The 20,098-nt window shown below is 44.4% G+C and overlaps 1 protein-coding gene across 2 annotated transcripts in view; it reads right to left on the bottom strand.

Annotated features, from left to right (window-relative positions):
• Positions 1–6,981: 6,981 nt before the first annotated feature.
• Positions 6,982–20,098, bottom strand: part of znf469 (zinc finger protein 469) — a 71,696-nt gene continuing 58,579 nt past the window's right edge. For both annotated transcript variants that reach the window (XM_077569277.1, XM_077569276.1), the window contains exon 2: positions 6,982–19,445. In XM_077569277.1, the coding sequence (XP_077425403.1) occupies positions 8,114–19,255 (11,142 nt within the window). In that variant the 5' untranslated portion in view covers positions 19,256–19,445 and the 3' untranslated portion in view covers positions 6,982–8,113. The remainder of the gene's footprint in view (positions 19,446–20,098) is intronic.

The raw sequence follows: 20,098 nt of genomic DNA, 5'->3' as shown, positions 1-20,098 counted from the left end.
GTATTTTGGTGTTTGCCATGCAGACGTATGTGAAAACTGGACTCCAGCACTTCATTCCTGTGTTAAATGCGCTAAACGTGTCAATCTTGGGTTCACTTAGCCACTAGAATGGCTTCTCTACCTTTTCTCATCATCTGTTCATGAGAATGATACTTGTAAGTGTAGTAGCTTATTCACTGTCACAGAAACGATTGCCAGAGGACGAGTCAATGAATTTTGTGTGTTCGTCATTCAGCAATTGTCAACAATCGGGATACCCTTCTGTCATCGACAATCCGTCAATATTTCAAGCTGTACTTCAGTCCCAGGGAAGAAGAAGTACTCTGCAGGTGCGTCCGCGAAACGGGCGTCCGTCATTGACGGGTTGATGGACCATCCGTTATTATCGACGGAATGCTTACCTCTGATGTTTACTGACTTAAAAGCGACCGCAATGTATTCAGGCGCACTAGGGGCCAGCCGACGCTCGTTCAAACACTGCTTAGCCTCTGTAATGCACACGCAATCTCTTTACACACATGAGATAGGAAGAAGAGGGTGGTGGGGGACGGGTGGGGGTGAGTGTCACTATGGGAACAAGGAGGCAAGATTCTAAAAGCGAACTCTTGAGAAGCGAGTTAGGACAACAACACAGCAGTATATTCTGCTTCTTCCCAGAATGTGCATGTTCCCATTTCGATGCATATTACTTTCTGCCGCGTTTTAGTTCGTCTTGATGTGCTGTGTGTGTCACGCAGTGGACATCTGTATCTATGTGTGTGTTTGTGGGTAATATGAATCCCTTGAATAGAGCTAATCTATTTTAATCTCACCTGCCATTGTTACCTTACAATGATTAATGTAATCCTAAATGAGTCAAGACACAGAGAAATGCCTGTGGAGACAGCGGGCGGCAGCGTGTGTGTGTGTGTGTGTGTGTTTGCGTTCACATTTAAGCGTGTGTGCACGTGTTTATCCACGCACGCTTGTGCTGCGGCGTTAACAGGTTTCCCCCTCCTTTTTCTGGAAGGTCACCGATGTCCTTGGTGATGTCTCCTTGTGTGGTAATCAGCACCATGGACAGCAGCGGCCACGAGCACCTCAACAGACCTTCATCTCCATCCAATCACGGGAAGCTCCCGCTGTTTTTCTCCACTTTCATTGCGCTGATCTAAAAGAATCGCAAAGGCTGCCTATTACATTCCCTCATCTTCAACACTGACGGAAAGAAGACACGCGAGCTCGATGCGAGAGAGCTGCAGGCAGCCACGTCTATGAACGAGAAGCCCTCACAGATATAGATTCGCTTGATGATGACAGGTTCACTCAGCCCACTGAGGGCTAAAACACAACAGCGGGAAGCCCTGGAAATTCCCGATTTCAAACTTGTTACTGAGTTGAGCTTCCCCCGTGAGGTTTTAGAGAGCAGTTAGAAGCAAATGGAAGAGAGGACATGAGGGGGGGGAAAAAAGCCGGGCAGAGATGCGAGATAAGAGACTGTTAGAGAGAGAGAGAGAGAGAGAGAGAGCGAGACAGAGAGAGAGAGACAGAGAGTGCAGATAGGGAAAGCCTCCTCTGTGAAAGGATGATGTCAGTCTGCAGCTGAGCCCCGGTCTCCAATTCGATGGGGGTGAGCACAGTCTCCCAAGCAGGCGTGAGGGTGCCAGACGAACCAAGAAGAAAGATGAGGGAGGGTCTGCTGAATTATTGAAGAGCTGCAGGTACCATGTCACCTTATTGTGCTTCTGTGAGTTCATTCATTAGCGCCTTTTATTGTGTGTGCTGCTTGCCACTATCTGCTACTTTTGTTTCTTTTTGGACTGTATGCGTAATGTAGTGTTGATCATTATTTATTTTTTTTTGTGCGTAATGGACACGACAGCAATGCCCTCTGGGATACAGTCAGGTGACCAACCAGTCACAATTTTATTATACTTGCACAATATAATAAAATCCGATTATTAACATTCACTTTTGATTGACAAGTGTTCATGTAAAAATATTTTCATTATTGCCTCATGGCGGCTTGCAGTGGTGTAAAACCGCATCATGCTGGGAGCTAATATTGTCTTAACTCTCATGTAACTATTTGAGGTAACCAAAATATTAGACACAGTACGATGCAGTACAATTCTACACTACTCCTGTTTACTCTATAGATGGTGAGTCATCCTGTACCAGCGTTGAGAATATACAGCAGGTCGTCGTATCTGTCCTGATCTCAAACGGGGAATGTGATGTTCAAAGTCACACAAAGCAAGATAGGAGGGGAGAACCGATTGATGGCAGCGTGTTTGAGGTCACATTCAACAGGCGGAGACATTGACAAAAATGGGAAGTGAGTGATATTGGACTCACTGTGTGTCGTCTTTCCCCTTTGTGTGTCATGGACTTCCGCGCTGCGAACCGCGGACGAGAGCGGGTCACAGACGGGCACCTTGCAGTGGCGATTGTGGGCATGATCAGTTAGTCACTGCGTGGATTCCACCAAATGACAAATTAAATGCAATCTTTTGTCCATCACATTGCAGGCATTTGCATTTGAGTTCTCTGTGATGGGTGCGAGTGAGGGAGAGGCAAAACTGCAGGCCAACAGGTGTCAGGCATGCACAATTTCACTGTGGGAGAATTGATTGCTCTTTGTGATTTCATTGGAGAAAGATGATGTTCAAGTACTGAAATCAGATGGCTACTACCTTACATTTGTCATTATGAAAAGCCAAGCAAGGAAAATAAAGACATCTTAAATAGGATTATGATAAGTCATCAAATGTTTTTATTTTCATGATTGGTGCATGTACACATAGATGCTAGTGAGGTATGTAGAAATGGTCTATTTGCATGGCGACATCGTGGGATGCTCTCATCGATTTTTTTGCAGCACAAACAGAGGCTGTACTGAATTCTTTTGTAGGCATTTTCCCCAAATCTCTGAACAAATAGTTTAAATATGGTAACACTAGTGAGCAGTAAAGAATTGGTGAGCCAGAATAGAAATACTTCTTGAGAGTTTAGATTTAATATGTTTAATAATGTGACGTTCCGAACAGATTTATAGTCAACAATTACGCCAAGGAATCTAATCTTCTCTACTGTCTCTGTATTTACACCTTCAATTAGTACTCTTACTTGATTCTTTGCTTTAACATTTCCAAATACCATTTGTTTTGTCTTATTTAAATTTATTGGTAACTTGTTTTTGACAAACCCTATTTTTATTTTTTTGAATTCTGAGGTAATGATTTCCAAGCTATGCTGCATTTTCAACAACTCTGCATTTTCTCACCAGAAACAAAAACATTTGTATCATCTGCAAACAATTTTCAAGAAGTGGGAAACTTTGCATATATCATTCAAATATAATATAAACTATTTTGGTCCTAGCATTGACCCCTGTGGGACACCACACACAATATCCAAACATTTTAATTGAAACTCCCGTAATTCCTTATTATTATTATTATTATTATTATTATTAGATTAATGTGGTTTGAAGGAACAGCATTGTATCGGGTAGCTTAGGTTATTAGCGATGACCTTTCTTCCCCACTCGGATCTATTTCTCAGTGTCCTTGACAACACCTTGAACATTTGACCACATTCCACCTTATACTTCACAGGCATCTCTTTGTATTTGTGGCTCTATTGTGGCGCTCCCCTCCAAATTGAGCAATTTGCAGTAACACCACTGTGAGGTGCTGGGCCACACTCGCCGGCAGCATTTTCTTTCTTTGCCTGGCCTTGCTGCTGCAGCGCCATTAATTGCAGGAATAATCAAACAGGTAGAGCTTTTGTTCTCTCTGTCTCACTCTTGCACGCAGACTCAAGTGAAGTAACAAATGGTTGAGTCAATGAAAAGTCTTTGAGCTGTGACTTCCTGCTGAGAAGCTCCTAATTAAAGTGTGCTTGACTTTACTTTCATGTTTCTTCTTTCATTTTACACACACGGTATTTTTAGCCTCACATTTGTTCAGCGATTCCTTTTCATGCTCCTTATACCCGACTTTCATAAACTCTCATGTCAGGTGCAATAGTCTGAGATGTCTTTTTATGTTGAAGCGGAGGCAAGGTTGTGATTGTTGTCAGGCTACATTGGTTTGATGTCTTGATTTCTGTCTCATCTTCATTCTCACCAGGGAAATGTGTTTATTTTGAATTATTCATACACAATTCTCACTGTAGAACACAACTTCACATCACATCACCCCAATGGAATTTCATTACAATCCAGCCTACGTGTTCACTCATCCCTTTCCTTCTTTCCATCCATCTCCAGCTCGCCTCACATTCCCAACAGAGGCGACCTGCACGACCCTCGGCCCGAGTGTCATTACCGCTGACCGGCGGCCCGTCTCTTGCGGCCCTCATCCCGCCGCCTCCCCGAGAGGCGGCCAAGAGGTGAGATGAAAATGGAAAGGCAAAAAGAGGGATGGGATTGTCAGAAATGAGGGTAACAGATGGATGAGGAGGGGAAGAGCAGACCAAAGGCAGTTGCTGAGTTGGTAGTAGGAGAAGAAATAGAGGCTGTCAGCAGACGGAGGGGAGAGAGCAGAAGATGAGAAGCGACAGGGAAGGAGCTTCGCAAATGGAGAGAAGAGATGCTATTTCAAGAGCATACTTCCTGATAATGTCGCTCCACTTCAAAGTGCAAAGCGTTCCTGTCATGCTCCTGCACGGCTCGGCCTCTGGAGAATTTCCTCATAGATCACATGATAAAATGAGGCTTGCTAGTCGGGAGTGGGATTCTCTAAGTGTGTGTGTGTCTCCTACTTACTTTATGTGACACAGTGGCTGGAACTTGAACAAAATATACTCCGCTATCACTTTCTTCTAGCACACTGCTGACCGGCGGATGTGGAAGGAGGAGATTCACCATCACTTCAAATTGACAGGTAACACTAATGTAAACTGAATGCATAGCTCAGCACAACACAAGAAGCAGTAACGGAATAAACCCAATTTGCATCTTTGGTTCAGAACCTTCCTGCATGCGTTTTACAGTTGCCGTCTTATGTTGGGCATACTATTAATATTACCTGCATGTAATGCATAATTAATCATCAGTGCTTCAACTATCAGAAACGTTTGTCAATTATTGTACTGTATTTAAAGGGACAGTGAGTATTATTTAGTGCCATCTAATGGTAAACTAATAGAATGCAAGCACACGCACAACGGTGCCTCAGACAGACCACACACTTCGCAAGGCTACCACCAATTACTATTTGGAGTGAGCGAGCGAGCAGCAGGAGTGCCGATCAAAAGTGACTGGCAAGAAAACACTGGAGTGGCTAACAGTAGCGGCTAGCAACAACGATCTGGAGCGGCTAACAAGAGCTAGCGGGGAAGCTAGAAAAAGCTAGCGAGAGCAAAGCAGAGGGAGACAAGCGGCGGGAGCCCAAATCACGGGACTCAGCAACGACCACCTGCAGGCCCCAGCTGTGGAAGATGAGCAGCGGGCGGGGACGCGAGCTGTTAGCTAAGGCTAACTACGTTTGCAAGGTTCTTCTCATTTGGCTTTCCACAGCAGAAAGATGGCGGTGAAACATGTCAACCTCTTGTGAGGCGTGATGTGACCTATGTAATTAGACGTTACTTGACCTACGATTATTTCCTATATACAGTGTTCAGCATATATGAGTACACCCCCTTCGAACAATTGAAATATTTTAATCAATATCTTAATGAGCATAAGAAACATTTTTACTAAATGTTTTTTGTAGAATATGTACTTAACTCACAACATGAAAATAAGGTTGATAATAGTATGCACAGATTACAAAATCATCAGTTTATTCAAATTAACTAATGCAAAAAATGTATACATCCCACACCAAAAACGACTACATCTAGTATTTTCCATCACCTCCATGACTTTGATGGATAGCAACACACGTCTGCTAGGCCTGGAATGAACGAGTTGACTTAAAATACATATGAAATATATATATTTTTTAAATAGTACACACTGTCCCTTTAACATTCAGTTCTTTTGTTTTGCATAATTTTTTTTTTAAACGTTTTTGACAGTTGTATGGTGAAAAGCAGAACAACCTTAACTGTAAAAATAATATTTTAATTAAAATGAAATGAAATAAAATACAACCCCCACTATATCGCGTTGTTATATCACAGATTATTTGTATGTGTTATTACAGTTGTTAGTCTACAATTTTTTTTTAAAAAACACTGTTATTTTTAGAGTTTTGCTTTATCCTTTGCTCTTGCTCTCAATTTATGTGGTTAAATGGGTTTGTGTTATTTTAAAACTGTGCTTAAAGACCTTTAAAAAAAGTTTGTGTGCCATAACTACTTTAAAAACATGCCCAGGGTGTATTTTCTATATTGTGGATTTCATTTATTGCGGGGGCGATCTGGAACGTAACCCTGTAAAGGAGTGGGGGTTACTGTATTGATAATTAATGAGGGATTTTGCCTGGATGGACTGATTGATATTTTGCAATTTGCACATAATGAGACAGATTAATCAGGTATAAAATAGAATTAAACCTCACAGATCAATAAATGAGTTAAGAGCAGCATTTCTCATGTAGGCTTTTTAACAAAATATTCTGTTACTAAACAAACAACATAATGGCAGAGTTTGTCTCCCCCACCCTTTTTTCTTAAAGGTTTCGTCATTTTTCAGCGATCGTCTGACTTCTGTGTCTCCACAAGCAAGCCAGTGTGTAGTATGGCTTTTTATTCCTATGTGATGATGGCAAATACTCATGTAGGAATAGAAGCCACTTTACACGTGGTGTGAGGACAACATGACGCGCGCCTGCCGCAAAACAACACTCGGCTTGATGAACTAAAGACACGCTTGCCAGTCGACCATCCTTCGGAGTTGTGCGCTGTAATATGAAGTGTTTCACTGATGTGTGTGCATCTGTTTTTGCCTCCTGGCACCAGTGCTGCTTTGAGTTTGACGCACGGCGTGACAGCAGATCTGCAGGGACGACAAAGTGATGTGCAACGGAAGAAAAAGAGCCAGAAGGGATCGATACAGATCTTTAATAACAACTATAAAACAGGCACTTGGTGATCCACTTTACAGCTTGCACAAGGCACCGGCTGCACTTATGCACTTCCCTTTCTTGTCGTTCTTTCTGCACATTATTAAAATAAAACTTTGACTGGAAGCATTACACAGACAATGACCTACCTACAATACTATACAAAACAAGATACATACAGTATAAACAAAATAAAGCACCTTTTGTTGTCCAAGTAAATACTCTTTAGTATTAAACAGTTTGGAGTTGCTGACACAGATGATGGCAATTGTGGTGTGTGTATGCGTGTTGGTGAGAGTTTGGTACTATTATCAGTGCATGGGAAGAACTCCGAATACAGGTGGAAGGACGGCGAAGCCCTTGTACGCACCTGAGTTTATACAATGGAATCTTTCCTAATGTAGTGTTGGAGCAGCCTACAGATGGAGCCCTTGGAGAGTTTACACAGTATCTCCAATCAACCACTAAACACACAATGTGATCAATGTGCTGTATAACTGCTACAGGTCTCATGTTCCCTTCTGAGGACATTGGCATTCACATTACAATAAAACACAACGTAGCACCATGGAACGTTTATACAAAAGGCTAATAGAATGCAGTGCAGTAATGTTACAATAATACACAATAATATATTGGAAGCATGTACAAAGACAATAGCCCAGGTCAACAATTACATCATTTGGTCCATTTCCAAGAAAGACGAACACGGGTTCTTAGACCATGTGATGAATGCAAAATGAACATGCATCTCTTAAAAGGATGTATTTGACTGTCTTTTCAAGTATTCTTTTTCTTTTCTTTTTTTAATAAACATCTGAAATATAATCTCTGGAACAGATTATATGTACATTTATATATATATATAATTATAAAAGCAAAAGCAGAAAAGATTTTTCATTTTTAGAAAAAAAAAAAATTCATGTTTGGCATTTGTCCTCACATTTGTGTGTGATACAAGCGCATGTACAAAGAAGACATAAAGTGACTACGTATTAAAGATAGCATTTCACAGAAAAGAGCTGTGCAATCTCATTCACCATAATGAATTAAGTATCAAATCTTACGAACTGTGAAATGGAAAAGTTTTCATTCACAGGTCCCTCAGTGTCCGCTCAGTTAATCGATTCGGACGCGTCCTTCCTTAAAGGAATCTTAAAGCTTGTGAGTTTCTGGCCAAAGAGCTGGCTTAGGAGGTGGTTTTGGGACTCTGCCGTCCTGTAGGAGTGGCTCTCGACTGACCTCACCCCCTGCTTTGGTCTGGACTTGTTCAAGGAATTGTTCATGGGGACAGAAGACACTTTGGAGATGGAAGTGTGCAGGGGCCGCCCCACAGTTCCCTTTTTGCTTTTGTAGTCGCCGTTAAGAGGGACGGCAATGTCAGCTTTCTTTGGTGCGCAGCTATCAAGCAGACTTCGTTTCAACTGCAACCCCAAGGTTGACGTCTTGCACTTGGATATGATTTTGTTGCTCACGACATCGTCTCGCACTGAAGCCAGAACGGGGTAGTCGTTGGGGCCGTCAAATTTTCTTTGCGTGGAGGGATTCAAACACTTGCTGGGGTGGTACTTCTTTTTGGCCTTGGGGTCCACGCCGAAGTTCTCCTGAGTTGCAGGGAAGGAAACTCTCGACAGGCTGTTTGTGGACTTGACTTCCTTCCTCTTCTTCGGAGCTCTCTGGGGTTCTTTCTCCTCATGTGATGCCGACAACGTAGTGGAAGCCTTGGATTGGAGCACTTGCGTTGATTCTGTCGCCTTCATGCTGGGTTTAGCGTTCTCACTTGTTCTGACTTTGTCCTTCTGTTCCGCCCCATTCAATGAACCTTGTTGCTTGCTGGCAGCTTTTTGTGTAGAGTTTTCAGCCATCGCATCAGCTGCTTGTCGTGTCTCGGGTGTCTTTGCGGTGACTTGCGGTTCTCTCAGGCTGACGAAAGAGTCTTTACTCGGTGGAAGGGAATCACTTGATTCCGTGTCGCCGTAAGATGAGATGTCATTCACTTTAGTTGTCTCCTCCCTCTCACTATCTCTCTCTTGCGATGCTGACCACTCAGGGGTCTCCACTCTAATGCACACAGACTCATTCTCCTCTTTCACGTCACACGGTTCGCTTGTCGATTCTCCGTTACCTTCCTGGTCAAGATTAGCTGCGAGTGTTGCATCATTTTGCTCTTCCTTGGGGGCAGCAGTGGAGGAGCCCATAGAAATGCATTTCTCCAGCTCTACCAGGAGATCCGAGTAATCCTGAGCAATGTCCTCAGTCTTCACATTTGTGCTGTTTGTATCATCTGTGGTGGTCTGTGTGGAGTCATCCAACATGGGGACATTCGCTTTCGGAGTCTGCGTTTCGGGGCCTTGATTTAGGTGCAGCGAGCTGACACTGGCAATGCCACTGTCCGTGCTGTTCTCCTGCAGGCTGTCGGAGAGAATCCTTCTCTTTTTGCTCGCAGGGGAATCACATTCATCATCTTTGCACGGAGATGCTTTGACCGGCCTGTGAACGCCTCGGAATTTGAAGATTTTGTTCCCGCCTGACAGGTGCTTTTCCATGTGGCGATCAAACTGCTCCTTCTTGGAGAAGGTGTAGTTGCAGGTGCTGCAGATGAAAGACTTTTTGATCACATGCATGACATCAGCACACAGCTCACATGTGTAGAGGGTGGTGTGTTTGGAGTCTGGCTCGTCCGCTTCCTTGTGCGCCATCTTCAGGTGCTCTTTGAGGTCCTGGGCGTCTTGATACGAGACGGGACATTTGTGACACAGGAAGATCTTCTCCAAATTGTGAACCACCAGATGGCGCTGAAGTTTGAAGGGTTTAGGGAAGCGTTTCCCACAGTGGTGGCAGTCTCTGGAGGGGTCCTTGCAATTGGGGTGCATCTCCACATTTTTAGGTGCTTCCGTTTTGTGAAGGACCTCAAGTGGGGTCAGTGTGTTCTTGTTGCCGCTTCCTCTGGATTTGTGAAGCTTTCGCTCAGCTCCTTCTTGGGTTTTGCCTGCTTCCAAGTTTGCAGCTACTGTTTTTTCTTGTTCTTTAGTGGTTTTGCTGGACTCTCTATTGGCTTTGCTTGGCCGGTGCTGCATGATGGACGTGATGAAGTTCTTCACGGCTGTTTCCTGCATGAAGCAGCCGGGGATAGTCAACATGGAGCCCTGAGTCTGACCCCGGCGAGCAAACTGAGTGGCATGCTCTCGCAAATGCTCGTTGTACATCCACACATCCGAGATCTCCTTCAAACACATGCCGCAGGTCCAAATCCCACTTTTGTTCTTTGCATGCTTCTCCCACAGATGGTCTCGCAACTGCTCCCTGGAGCTGAACTTGCGTTGGACACACATGTAGCAGGTTGGCGGTGGCGATGGATTGTGGGACAACTTGTGGAAGTTGAGCTCGCCAAGAGTGAGGAACCAAGTGAAGCACACCTTGCACTTGTACTGCTTATCTTTCACCTTTATTCCACCCTCTTGTCGCTTTCGGCCTCGCCGCTCCAGTAGCTTTTTGGACTTTTCATCGTCCTTGTTCTCCATGTCGCCAGGTGCAGTGGGAGGAGTCACCGGGACATCTTTGCTGGAATCAAAGAACTGAATTTCAGGCAGTTGAAAGGTGGTGTTGATGTTTTGAATGTCGATGTGGAGTTTTTGAGCACTCTCTGTGACACGCGGGGGCAGAGGGCAAGCTGGGTTCGACGCCTCTGCTTTACTGACGATTGGCTCGGCGGTCGCCGTGGAATCCTGAGAGCTACTCCACTCAACTGAAGGTTGATCAACAGTGCTTTGAAATGGATTCAAAAGGTTGTTTTGTTCTTCTTCTTGATCATTTGGTTTATCTTCAGACACTGTCTTTACATCAGGGACCTTCAGCGCACTGTTATGACACATCTTTAACATGATGGTATCATCAAGTGATATCGTCTCATATTCACAGGGGGTTGTTTGGTTGTCAGTGTGTGTCTTATCTGTTTGGCTGTCCAAGTGAGAGGTCGTGTTTTGCGTTTCTGATGGAGGGGCGCAGTCCTGAGCAACATCAGAATCAGATGAAAGCTTCTGCCTTTTATTTCTTTTTCCATAAACTCGCGGGCACTTTTTCCTCTTTGCCTCTTCGTCTCTTGGAAACAATTGTGAGAATATGGTGTCATCGTCAAGTAAGGCCTTCAGATCAGGACTTATGCCGGGAGGAGTTAGAGGAGGAGGCGGAGTCAAACAAGCGAGCGGATGTAGCTTGTCTGACGAGACGTCGTTTAGCTCACACTTGACCTCTACTGCCACTTTTCCAAGAATCTCTTGGGCTAGTTTCTCATCTGATTGTTCATCCAGACTCTTGCTAGATGCCGGGTGTTTTGTGTTCATATTCTCCTCTACTTGCCCTTTCACCTCCTCGCTCAGATCCGTGCATAAAATCTTGTCTGAATCTGTGACTCGATTGAATGCTCCACTTTCACTGAGAACATTTGTCTCTTCAGTTGGAGATTGTGATGCATTCTCAGAGACAGAGTTTGAAGTCAGACTGCAAAGCGTTTCCTCTGTTCCAGTTCCATGTCTGTCAGGCTGTTCTTGCACATTGCTTTTAAACTCGGGAGTTATAGCCTGAAGGAGGTCTGTTTTTAATATATTCAAAAGCTCATCTGAGAAGGGGTCAAGCTTGGAGTTTTCTTCGCTAGTTTTGTTTTTCCGAGCTTTGCTGTTCTTTTTTGTTTTGGTTGGCAGCAGAGAATTCTGATTGCCCATTTCATCCTTTGCCACTGCACTTGCCTTGACTGCCATTTCTTCTGTGGCCGACGCTTTCAATATCAGGGTGGTACCAGTCTCTGTCATCTCATCTATTTGGGTTGGGGAGGGCTGTGAGTCATCTTTATGTTCCTTCTCCCCAGAATGTGATGCTTCATAAATAAGCGACATCCGCTGATTGCCTGATGTTGTGCTTGGTGGGCCAACAGGCTTTTTACTTCTGGCTGCATGTTTCATGGCCTTATGTCTCTTCAAACCTGGCACAGTCCTGAAACACAGGAAGCAGATTTCACAAAGTACTTTCCCTTGCTGAAGGTTGTTCGGAATCTTTTTTGGTGATGTCTCTTTTTTCAAAGACTGGCCAGGTTCCAATGATGGTTCATTCTCACAGAGGATGAGTGGCTTAGCAGTGAGCAGACAACCTGAAATGTCCTGAATGGGAAGTAGACTGCGCTCTGCTGTTCCTGATGATGATTCAAAATTTCTAAGAGGCAATTTGATAGATTCACAGGGTTCGGGCACATTCTCCACGTTCTCATTTACATTACCAGCTGAGGAATTTGTGCTTTGGATTTCAGCTGAAAGACCCACACACATGTTCTGTGCGGCCAGTGGTTCATTTAATGAACTTGTTTTATTTGCCTCAACTGGGTTCAGTGCCAATGGTGAGTCAGTGGGTGGTTTGTTCACAATCAATTTTGGAGTAAAGCATTGCTCATGTGCATCGCTGTGACCTGATTTAATGTATGGGTTGCCATCCAAATTGCTCGCTGGTGAAATTGGTATGTAGTCATATTGAGTCAGTTGCGGAGGCTCATCTGAGTTGTTTTTGTAATTGAGATGACTGAGCTTGAAGTCGTTACGAGAAGGATCCCTATTGTCGAAGTTTTCTGATTGTTCAACAGTGCTGGGCACAGAAGCTGGGAAATGTATGTTGATGTCAGCATTAGGGAGTTCGAGATGTGGTGGGCTTGTTAAAGAAGAGTCCATATCGACTGTTGTCTTCATGGCTACATCACAGTCCGTGGCCTCGTTTTGGCATTTGGGCTTGGCATCAGGCAATCTTGTTCTTTGAATTGGACTTGGGTCACCAGCATCACTACATTGACTTTGACGTGTGTCTTCTTGTATGTCCATTTCCTTCTGTTGTGCTAAAATTGGGCTGACCGGTGAAGAGGTGTGTAGAAAGTTACATTGATCTCCCTCTGCTCCCTCTCTGCATGGTGAGTTCACGTGACTTGCCATGAAGTCCACAGGTAGACCTTCTCTGATGTCGTGGACATCTAAAAGATCCTCTTTTCTCTGAAGCACATTAAATGACAGATTTGGTTCATTTTTCAAAGAGTCATCAAGCTGAGGAGCCTTGCAGGGATAACTTGTAGCGTCAGCGTTATTGAGGCTTTCCATCTGGCTGAGGACTAACAGACTGCTTTGTCCTAGTGATTGAATGTCTTGAAATGTTAAGCCGTTCTGGGTACATTCTGCGTTGCTTTCCACTAGAATTGGACTGCAGGGCTTATTTGTGGTGATTATGTCCACTAATAAGTCAGGATTTGGGCTAACATTGTGAATGTCAACTAAACAATGTCTATTCTCAATGGTGCTTTCGGCGTGACCACATTTCAATTCATCACCATTGGGCATCCCGTCAACTGGTGACTTGTGAATGTCTACACTGGAATGAAGGAGAGTTGCTGATGAAGGAACGAGTGCATCTGCTTCCTGATAGCTATCTGTCAAATGCGGCGGGACGTCACAATTCTGAAGTAACGGATTCACATTTTTGTCCGCGTTCGTGTCCTCATCTGCATGTGAATCCACCGCACTAGAGTGATGAGAAGATTCAATCAGCGTATTCATCTCAGGTACACGGCCATCTGAAATTAATTCCATCTCGGCCTTGCTAACGCTGTTTTTGGTGGGCTCGCTCGGCTCTGATGAAATTTGCTGATTTGCACAGACGATGTGGTCAGCACTGCGAGGGAGGGCTGACTGTGACTCTTTGAGAAGGAATTCAATGTTGTCCTTCTGCTCCTTGTTATTTGAAGGTGAAAATATATCCTGCTTCTTAGTAATTGCCACCTTTTCACTGTGATCCTCTCCCTGAGCTGAATGACACTCACTTTCTTGTTGTGGACTTGTGAGAGAGGTGGCATTTGGCTCCCTGTGTTCTGATATAATGGGTTCACTTTTGAATAGAGAGTCAGACATGACCTCAATACTTTTCATCAAGTTTTCTGTGTATTGGTTCTGTTCTAAGATGTCCTCTTTTCTTTCAACATCAATGTCTTTTTTGAGATTTCTCTCCTCTGGCTTGTGGTCATTATAGAGTTGTGAGTTTATCATGATTCCATTTGAAGTGTCACCCTCCTTTTTAGCATAATTCTCAAGGGCCACTGTCACACTGTGGGGACTGTGATGCCCACTCACCAGGTCAAAGTGGAATGGGCTGGTCCATGGAAGTTCTGGTTCATGGAAGGGCTCTGAAGCCACTGGAGCATCTATGGTATCATTTTCAGACTCTTCACTCAGCCGTAAAGGTGAGAATTTGCTCATTTGTAGCTGCTTCGGGTGCTCTTGGCTAAGTGGAGTTTCCAGCTTAGTTGTCTGCAGCTGGTTTTCAAGCTCGTTCACAATTCTCTTGATTTCCAATTCATCCTCGGAAACACAGCTGCTAAGATTTGCACTGTAGTCAATTATTTTTTCTGGCAGAGACAAGGCCACATCATTGTAATCTGTTTTCTTTTCATTGGATTTATCAAAATTGCCTTTATAGTGAGAAATCTCATCTGGTAGCTCTGGACTTACTATTAGGTTCCAGTCTCTTTGTTCCAGAAAAGAAGAAAATGGGGGCACAAACTCTTCTTTTTTGTCAACTGTGCTCTCTAATGAATGGAAACCGTCTTTCTGAATCGGCATGTCAGAGTAAAGGCCGCTGTCGAATGCTGCTAGGTCGCCAAACATTGATGAAGTGTCAAATGTAAGAGGGGACTTCATGAGCCCCTGATCCTGATCCAGGGTGTAGGGCATAAGGTGGAGTGTGTCTTTTTGTATCAAGGGGCCCTGGCTTTGGGTTGGTGAGAGGCACACTTCATCAATCAGGGAGGTGCAAAGAGTTGCAGGTTTGTGCATGTCTAGCTCATTTACTAGAGCGATAGCCTTTGCCTCCTTTGGCTGTTTTTCAAACGGCAAAGTGAAGCCGGACTCTTCTGCCTGCGTGGAGCTGGGCCTCGGTTTTCTTTTGCCCTTTTTACTTTTGTCAACATTAGAATCTGTTTCTTTGTTGCTAGTGGCAGAGTGTGAAATAAATGGCAATAGTTTGTTATCTGCAGCACTGCCACACTGGATCTGTTCTTCTTTGGGGCACAGATTATCTGTGCTTTCTAGTGTGTTTGTGCACAAACTGACTGTTGGGATATTTTCCTTGCTGTTAGACATTAGCTCTCTTGATTTGAGATCGCCATTGGTTATTTTTTCAAAAGCTGTGAGCGATGGCATCGGGTCAACAATTTCTGCATGTGGAATTGAGTTGGTTGAATTTTCAGTACTATCTTTTTTGTGAAAGAGATTGGCCTTGTCAGCGTTACACCTCTTCAAAGATTTAGTGAACGTCAGTGCTAGTCTGCTGGCCTCGTTGCATGAGGAACTTTCATTGCTTTTCTGCTCAGGAGATTCTTTTTTTTTAATGTCACAAACCGATTCAATGCGGTCAATGCTTTTAGGGCTGTTTATGCTGTCGCTTGAAACACTCACAGATGTGCTGAGGTCACTGCTAGTGGAGGACCTGCTACCCCTCCTCTTCAGTCTCTGGGGAGAACCATGTTTTTCAGGTGAAAGTGAAATCTCCTCACTTTTCTTTACCTCAAAACACTCTTTTGAGTCATGCCTCCACGCTGCTCGGTCCCTCTCGCTCCGAGCTCGCCATTTACACTCTTTGGTGTATGTGTACTTACACCGGCTACTTTGGTTAAGTCGACCTTGGCTCGCTATCTTTACTGGCTCACATTCATCATCTGAATCTGAAACATAGTCGTACTCTCCGAATGCGGGGTTCTGCACAGTTGGCGTCAATCTTTCCATCACTAAGGAGAACTGGAGGTTTTTGCTGCCTTTAACATTGAGCTTATTTTTTTGCTGAACTATTTTATGGATGAGTTCTTTGCTCCAAGTGCCACCCCCAGTGCTTCTCCTCTTGCTCTCTTTCACCGCAGTCCTCGAGGTTGGAGATGTGGAGGCTTGGATGGGCATTGATGCTCCAAGTGCAGATTTGTCCTGAGAGCTTTTAAAAGCGCAGCGTTCAGAGAACGTGCTAGATAAGAGAAATCTTGGGGTACTTGCGCTTTCATCGTCACTTTTGCACAGCTTTCTCGCCTCCTTCACTTTAATCTCGTGTTCCTTCATCTTCTCCCTCGAGGCAGTTTTAGGATTTTTAGGGGAGGTCTCTTTTTTCGTGTTGTTTTTTTTCTGATTGCACTCAAAATTCAGAGGTGTTTTCGCAAGTTTGTCACTGTATGTTTTATTTCTCTTAGGGTTGTCAACATCTGAGTCGTAAAAGGAATTGTCCTGTCTGGAAGAGCTGCTGTCGAGTGCTGCTTGTTTGTCTTTGTTCTCAACTACGACAGATTCCTTTGTTTTCACACACTGTTTGTTTGATGTTGCTTTGACAGTGTGTAGGTCATCATCGGCAAATGCGTCAATAAAGCTACTGTCTATCTCTGCATTGTCTGACTGATACCCGAGCCCATTCAGAGCTTCTGTAATTAAGCTGTCTAATTTGGCATCCTCCATTTCCAGTTCAGGAAGAGGAACGGGGAGGTTGCCAGACCCAGAGAACAAGTTAAGTTTCATTGGGTCATCCTTGCTGTCAACTTTGGTTTCATTGTCTGATATCAGTTCTCCATTCTTATTCAGGCCCAAAAGAGAAAGATGAAGGTCAGAAGGGCATCGAGGCATGGAAACATTTGGCGGCGATGACACTGCTTTCGGTGGTTCTGTGTGGAACTTCCTGTTGTCTTCTATCTTTGGCATATTGGGCTGTGTGCAGTATTGCTTATGTCCTAGAAAAGAAGCAACATTGCTGAAATTCTGATCACACTGCTTACAAGTCAGGAGTACATCTAACTGGTCAAGATTTGCAGTAGTTAATGAGGTGGCAAATAGCTGATGTGCGGAGTAAGGTGGGGGAGGCTGGTGATGCTCCATCCCATAGCTGTCCATGTAACCTTTGCTCCCATCCATTGTTGTCTTTACGTGTGTGTTACTGTGCAGGTAGCCCATCATGTTGTCTTTGTCTCTGTCTGGTGCATAAGGAATGTTTCTTTGACCTTCGGCATGAAACTGATGGGAATGAGCGTTTAGGTGATCGGATGCTAACTGGATTTTGGACTGAGGCTGGTGATAAAACGGGACGGGGCCACCTGACTTTGACATTTGACTGTCCTCAGATGTGCTGTTGACCGGGCTGGTGGATGCTGGGGAGAGGGACGAGCAGGTGCTACTAGATGCGGGGGTGTGAGCAGGCGAGGGCAAAGGGGATTCGTAAGGCGACACCATCATCAGGCCCATGGGTGCAACTTGTAATGGTGAAAAGTTGTAGTTCCTGGATGATGATACGGGAATAGTTTGGTTGAGCCCGAAATATAAAGCCTTATTTTTAGATTCACATAACTGCGCATGACTCATCTCTACTTTGAAAGCTGAGACCTGTTTGACAGCCTCTTGTCTTTGGTTAGAAAAACTTTCGCTATTTCTGCTGCTTTGAAATGAACTGGGGATTTTCAGCGAGCTATTTTTATGTGATTTATTATCGTCCTGCCATTCAGAAGGAGAAACCATATAGGACATTTTCTGATTACTTATTTTGCTTTGAAAACTCAATTCATCTGCGGGCCGTAGTTGCTGCCACTGCATTCTGTTGTCTTTAGATACATGTAGCCTTTTGTCAGGCGCAGACTGGAACTGAAATTTGTCAGTCACATCACTGTATTGAACTGAGTTTTGCTCCACTGGTAAAAATGTCTTATTAGGCCCTTCCCAGGAGTGCGGTAGCCCATTTAAAACATTATTATTGCCATTTTTATCAAACTGCACTGAGCTTGTGTGAACACGATTGACTGTTGAACTGTTCATTGTTTTGCTAAGAAAGTGCATTTGTGTGTGTGGAATAGTTCTTGTGTGGTGCACACTTGCTTGTGTTCTTTGGTTGACAGTCGTGTCTTTCAGGTGACAGTTCCTCGTGCTCCCAGGGGCTATGGCTGCATCTTTGCTGTCGACTTGTCCGAGACCGTCTGTGCTCTCTGTCAGGGCATTCTTCCCCTGCTCCGGCTGCTGCGAGATGGAAGCAGAACTGTCACTGCTGGTCGAGTCCTCACTCAGATTCCTGGGGTACTGAATAGAGGCTGCAACCCCTTGAATAAACTGCGGCTGCTGGGCGTGAGGGTAAGAAGAGCTTCGCGGCTCTGGCTGCTGTTCATTACTGAATTTAGTGCTGTTCTGAGCAAGGTTTGGCCCGTCTGCAGGCAAAAAGGAAAATGAATTATGAGTCCCATGAACAGAACCAAGGGAGGAGTCTGTAAAGTCTTGGGGTTGTGGGTTCTGTTCACAGGGAAAAGAGTCAGAGGTTGACTCTTCCAAAAAATGATATCCATATTGGAATGAACCAGGCACAAGGGCATTTGTCTTGTCTGTATGAGCAGTAGATTTTTGCGATGACGCATAGTTAGCACCATTAAACGTCTTGTCAGGAGACTGCCACGCGTTCGAGGCACTCAGCTGAAAGTCAGTCAAGATCAGCTGGCCGCCCGACTGTGCGCTGTTGTTCTCCATTGTGGCAGGCTGCTGTTTCTGTGACAGGGGGAGATGTTGGTGGGATGGCGTCCCACTTGAAGATCCCAGTGCCTGTGAGGTAAAGCTTGAAGAGGTAAGGTTCGAGGAGGCCTCTTGGAAACAGCGGTTGTAGTTGAGCTCTTCTTGCTGTATCTCAACCTCTCTCTCTGGTATACTGGGAGTGTATAATCTGTAGCTGCCCGAGACTGGGCCACGGCCGGTGTCCAGTTTTGTTGCTGGTGAAACCTTCTGCTGTGGGTAGGCAATCCCAATGTTGAGGTTGGAGCGAGTGTTGGTAATGCTGAGACTATACAGGTGCTGTGGGTTGCCGCGCTCTGACTTTCCAGACCGCTTACTCTTATCTCTGCCGCGTCCCTTTCCACTTGGTGATTGGGGACTTCCTTTGCCACTGGACCAGGTTCTGTCAACGGCAAACTTGGATCTGTTCTGCAATGATCTGAAGTCAATTTTGCCCGCTTGCTGTGGCCGTATTACAGCCTCACGCTGCTGAGTACCGCTGCGCTCCTTTTTTACTTTGTCAAGCTTAGGGCCTCTGCTGCTGGTTCTGGCGTCAGTATCTGCGCTTGAAAAGTGCTCTGAAGACTCCTTTGTTGTTTTGACGCTCTGCTGTTGCACCGCTGTCCTCTCATCCTGCAGTTTGGACTCAGCGCCCAGCTCTTTGACAGCATGCATTCGCTGAGTCTCTCCTGCCATGGTGCACAATTAGTGCGTTGTAGGTCCGCTTCTCAAATGAGGTGTCTGGGTGACAGAGGCATCGTCTTCTGGAGTGCATGAATCAGCAAACGTCCACTGGCAGGAAGTGCAAGGACAGGGCTGCTTGCTGCAGGCTCATCTCTTTACTTTCATTTTTGAGCTGATGATCTGGCAGCCCGGCAAATCAGACCTGGAGGGACACAGAAGACACGATCAGTAAAAAAGCTTGAGCTATTTTATCAAAATTCTTCTACTAACATATTAAGAACATATAAGAACATATGTTTACTAGTGAAACATTACACATTATTCATATTTTATGAATGTAGTAAAAGACCTAAGTTACTCCATCTTGTAGTAAAAACAACAACCGTGAGTTAACTAGTGCAAGCAACATGAACATTTTGAAATTGATTTTCATGAGTTAAGTGTATTTTTTTCTCCCCATTTCAGCCAGCAGAGCGCACCATTGCATCGTGTTACAACGTTGCTTGCAAGGCCCAACTACAGAATGTCAGCACATTGCCAAATTCTGTCAAGAGTGTAACCCAACCGAAAATGTCCTAATTATGACAACACAAAAATAAACAAAAAATCTATATATAGTACATGTGCTAGTCCTCATAGATCATCGCACACACAGTTTAAAATGATGAAGCAGAAAACGGCACAGGATCATACAAATGCCACACCAGTCCCTAAAAAGCTGACAGTCGGTATAGTATTCACAGACACCTTTAGTACAGTGACACAATGTTACTGTGTTCATGCTTTTGCTGAAGAAGAACTTAGATCATGGAGGAATATCTAGGATTAGTGGGTCAGTCGTTAGACATTTAATAT

This window comes from Vanacampus margaritifer, chromosome 6 (assembly GCF_051991255.1).
Source record: "Vanacampus margaritifer isolate UIUO_Vmar chromosome 6, RoL_Vmar_1.0, whole genome shotgun sequence".
NCBI lineage: Eukaryota > Metazoa > Chordata > Actinopteri > Syngnathiformes > Syngnathidae > Vanacampus > Vanacampus margaritifer.
This window is presented reverse-complemented; position numbering and strand designations above follow the sequence as displayed.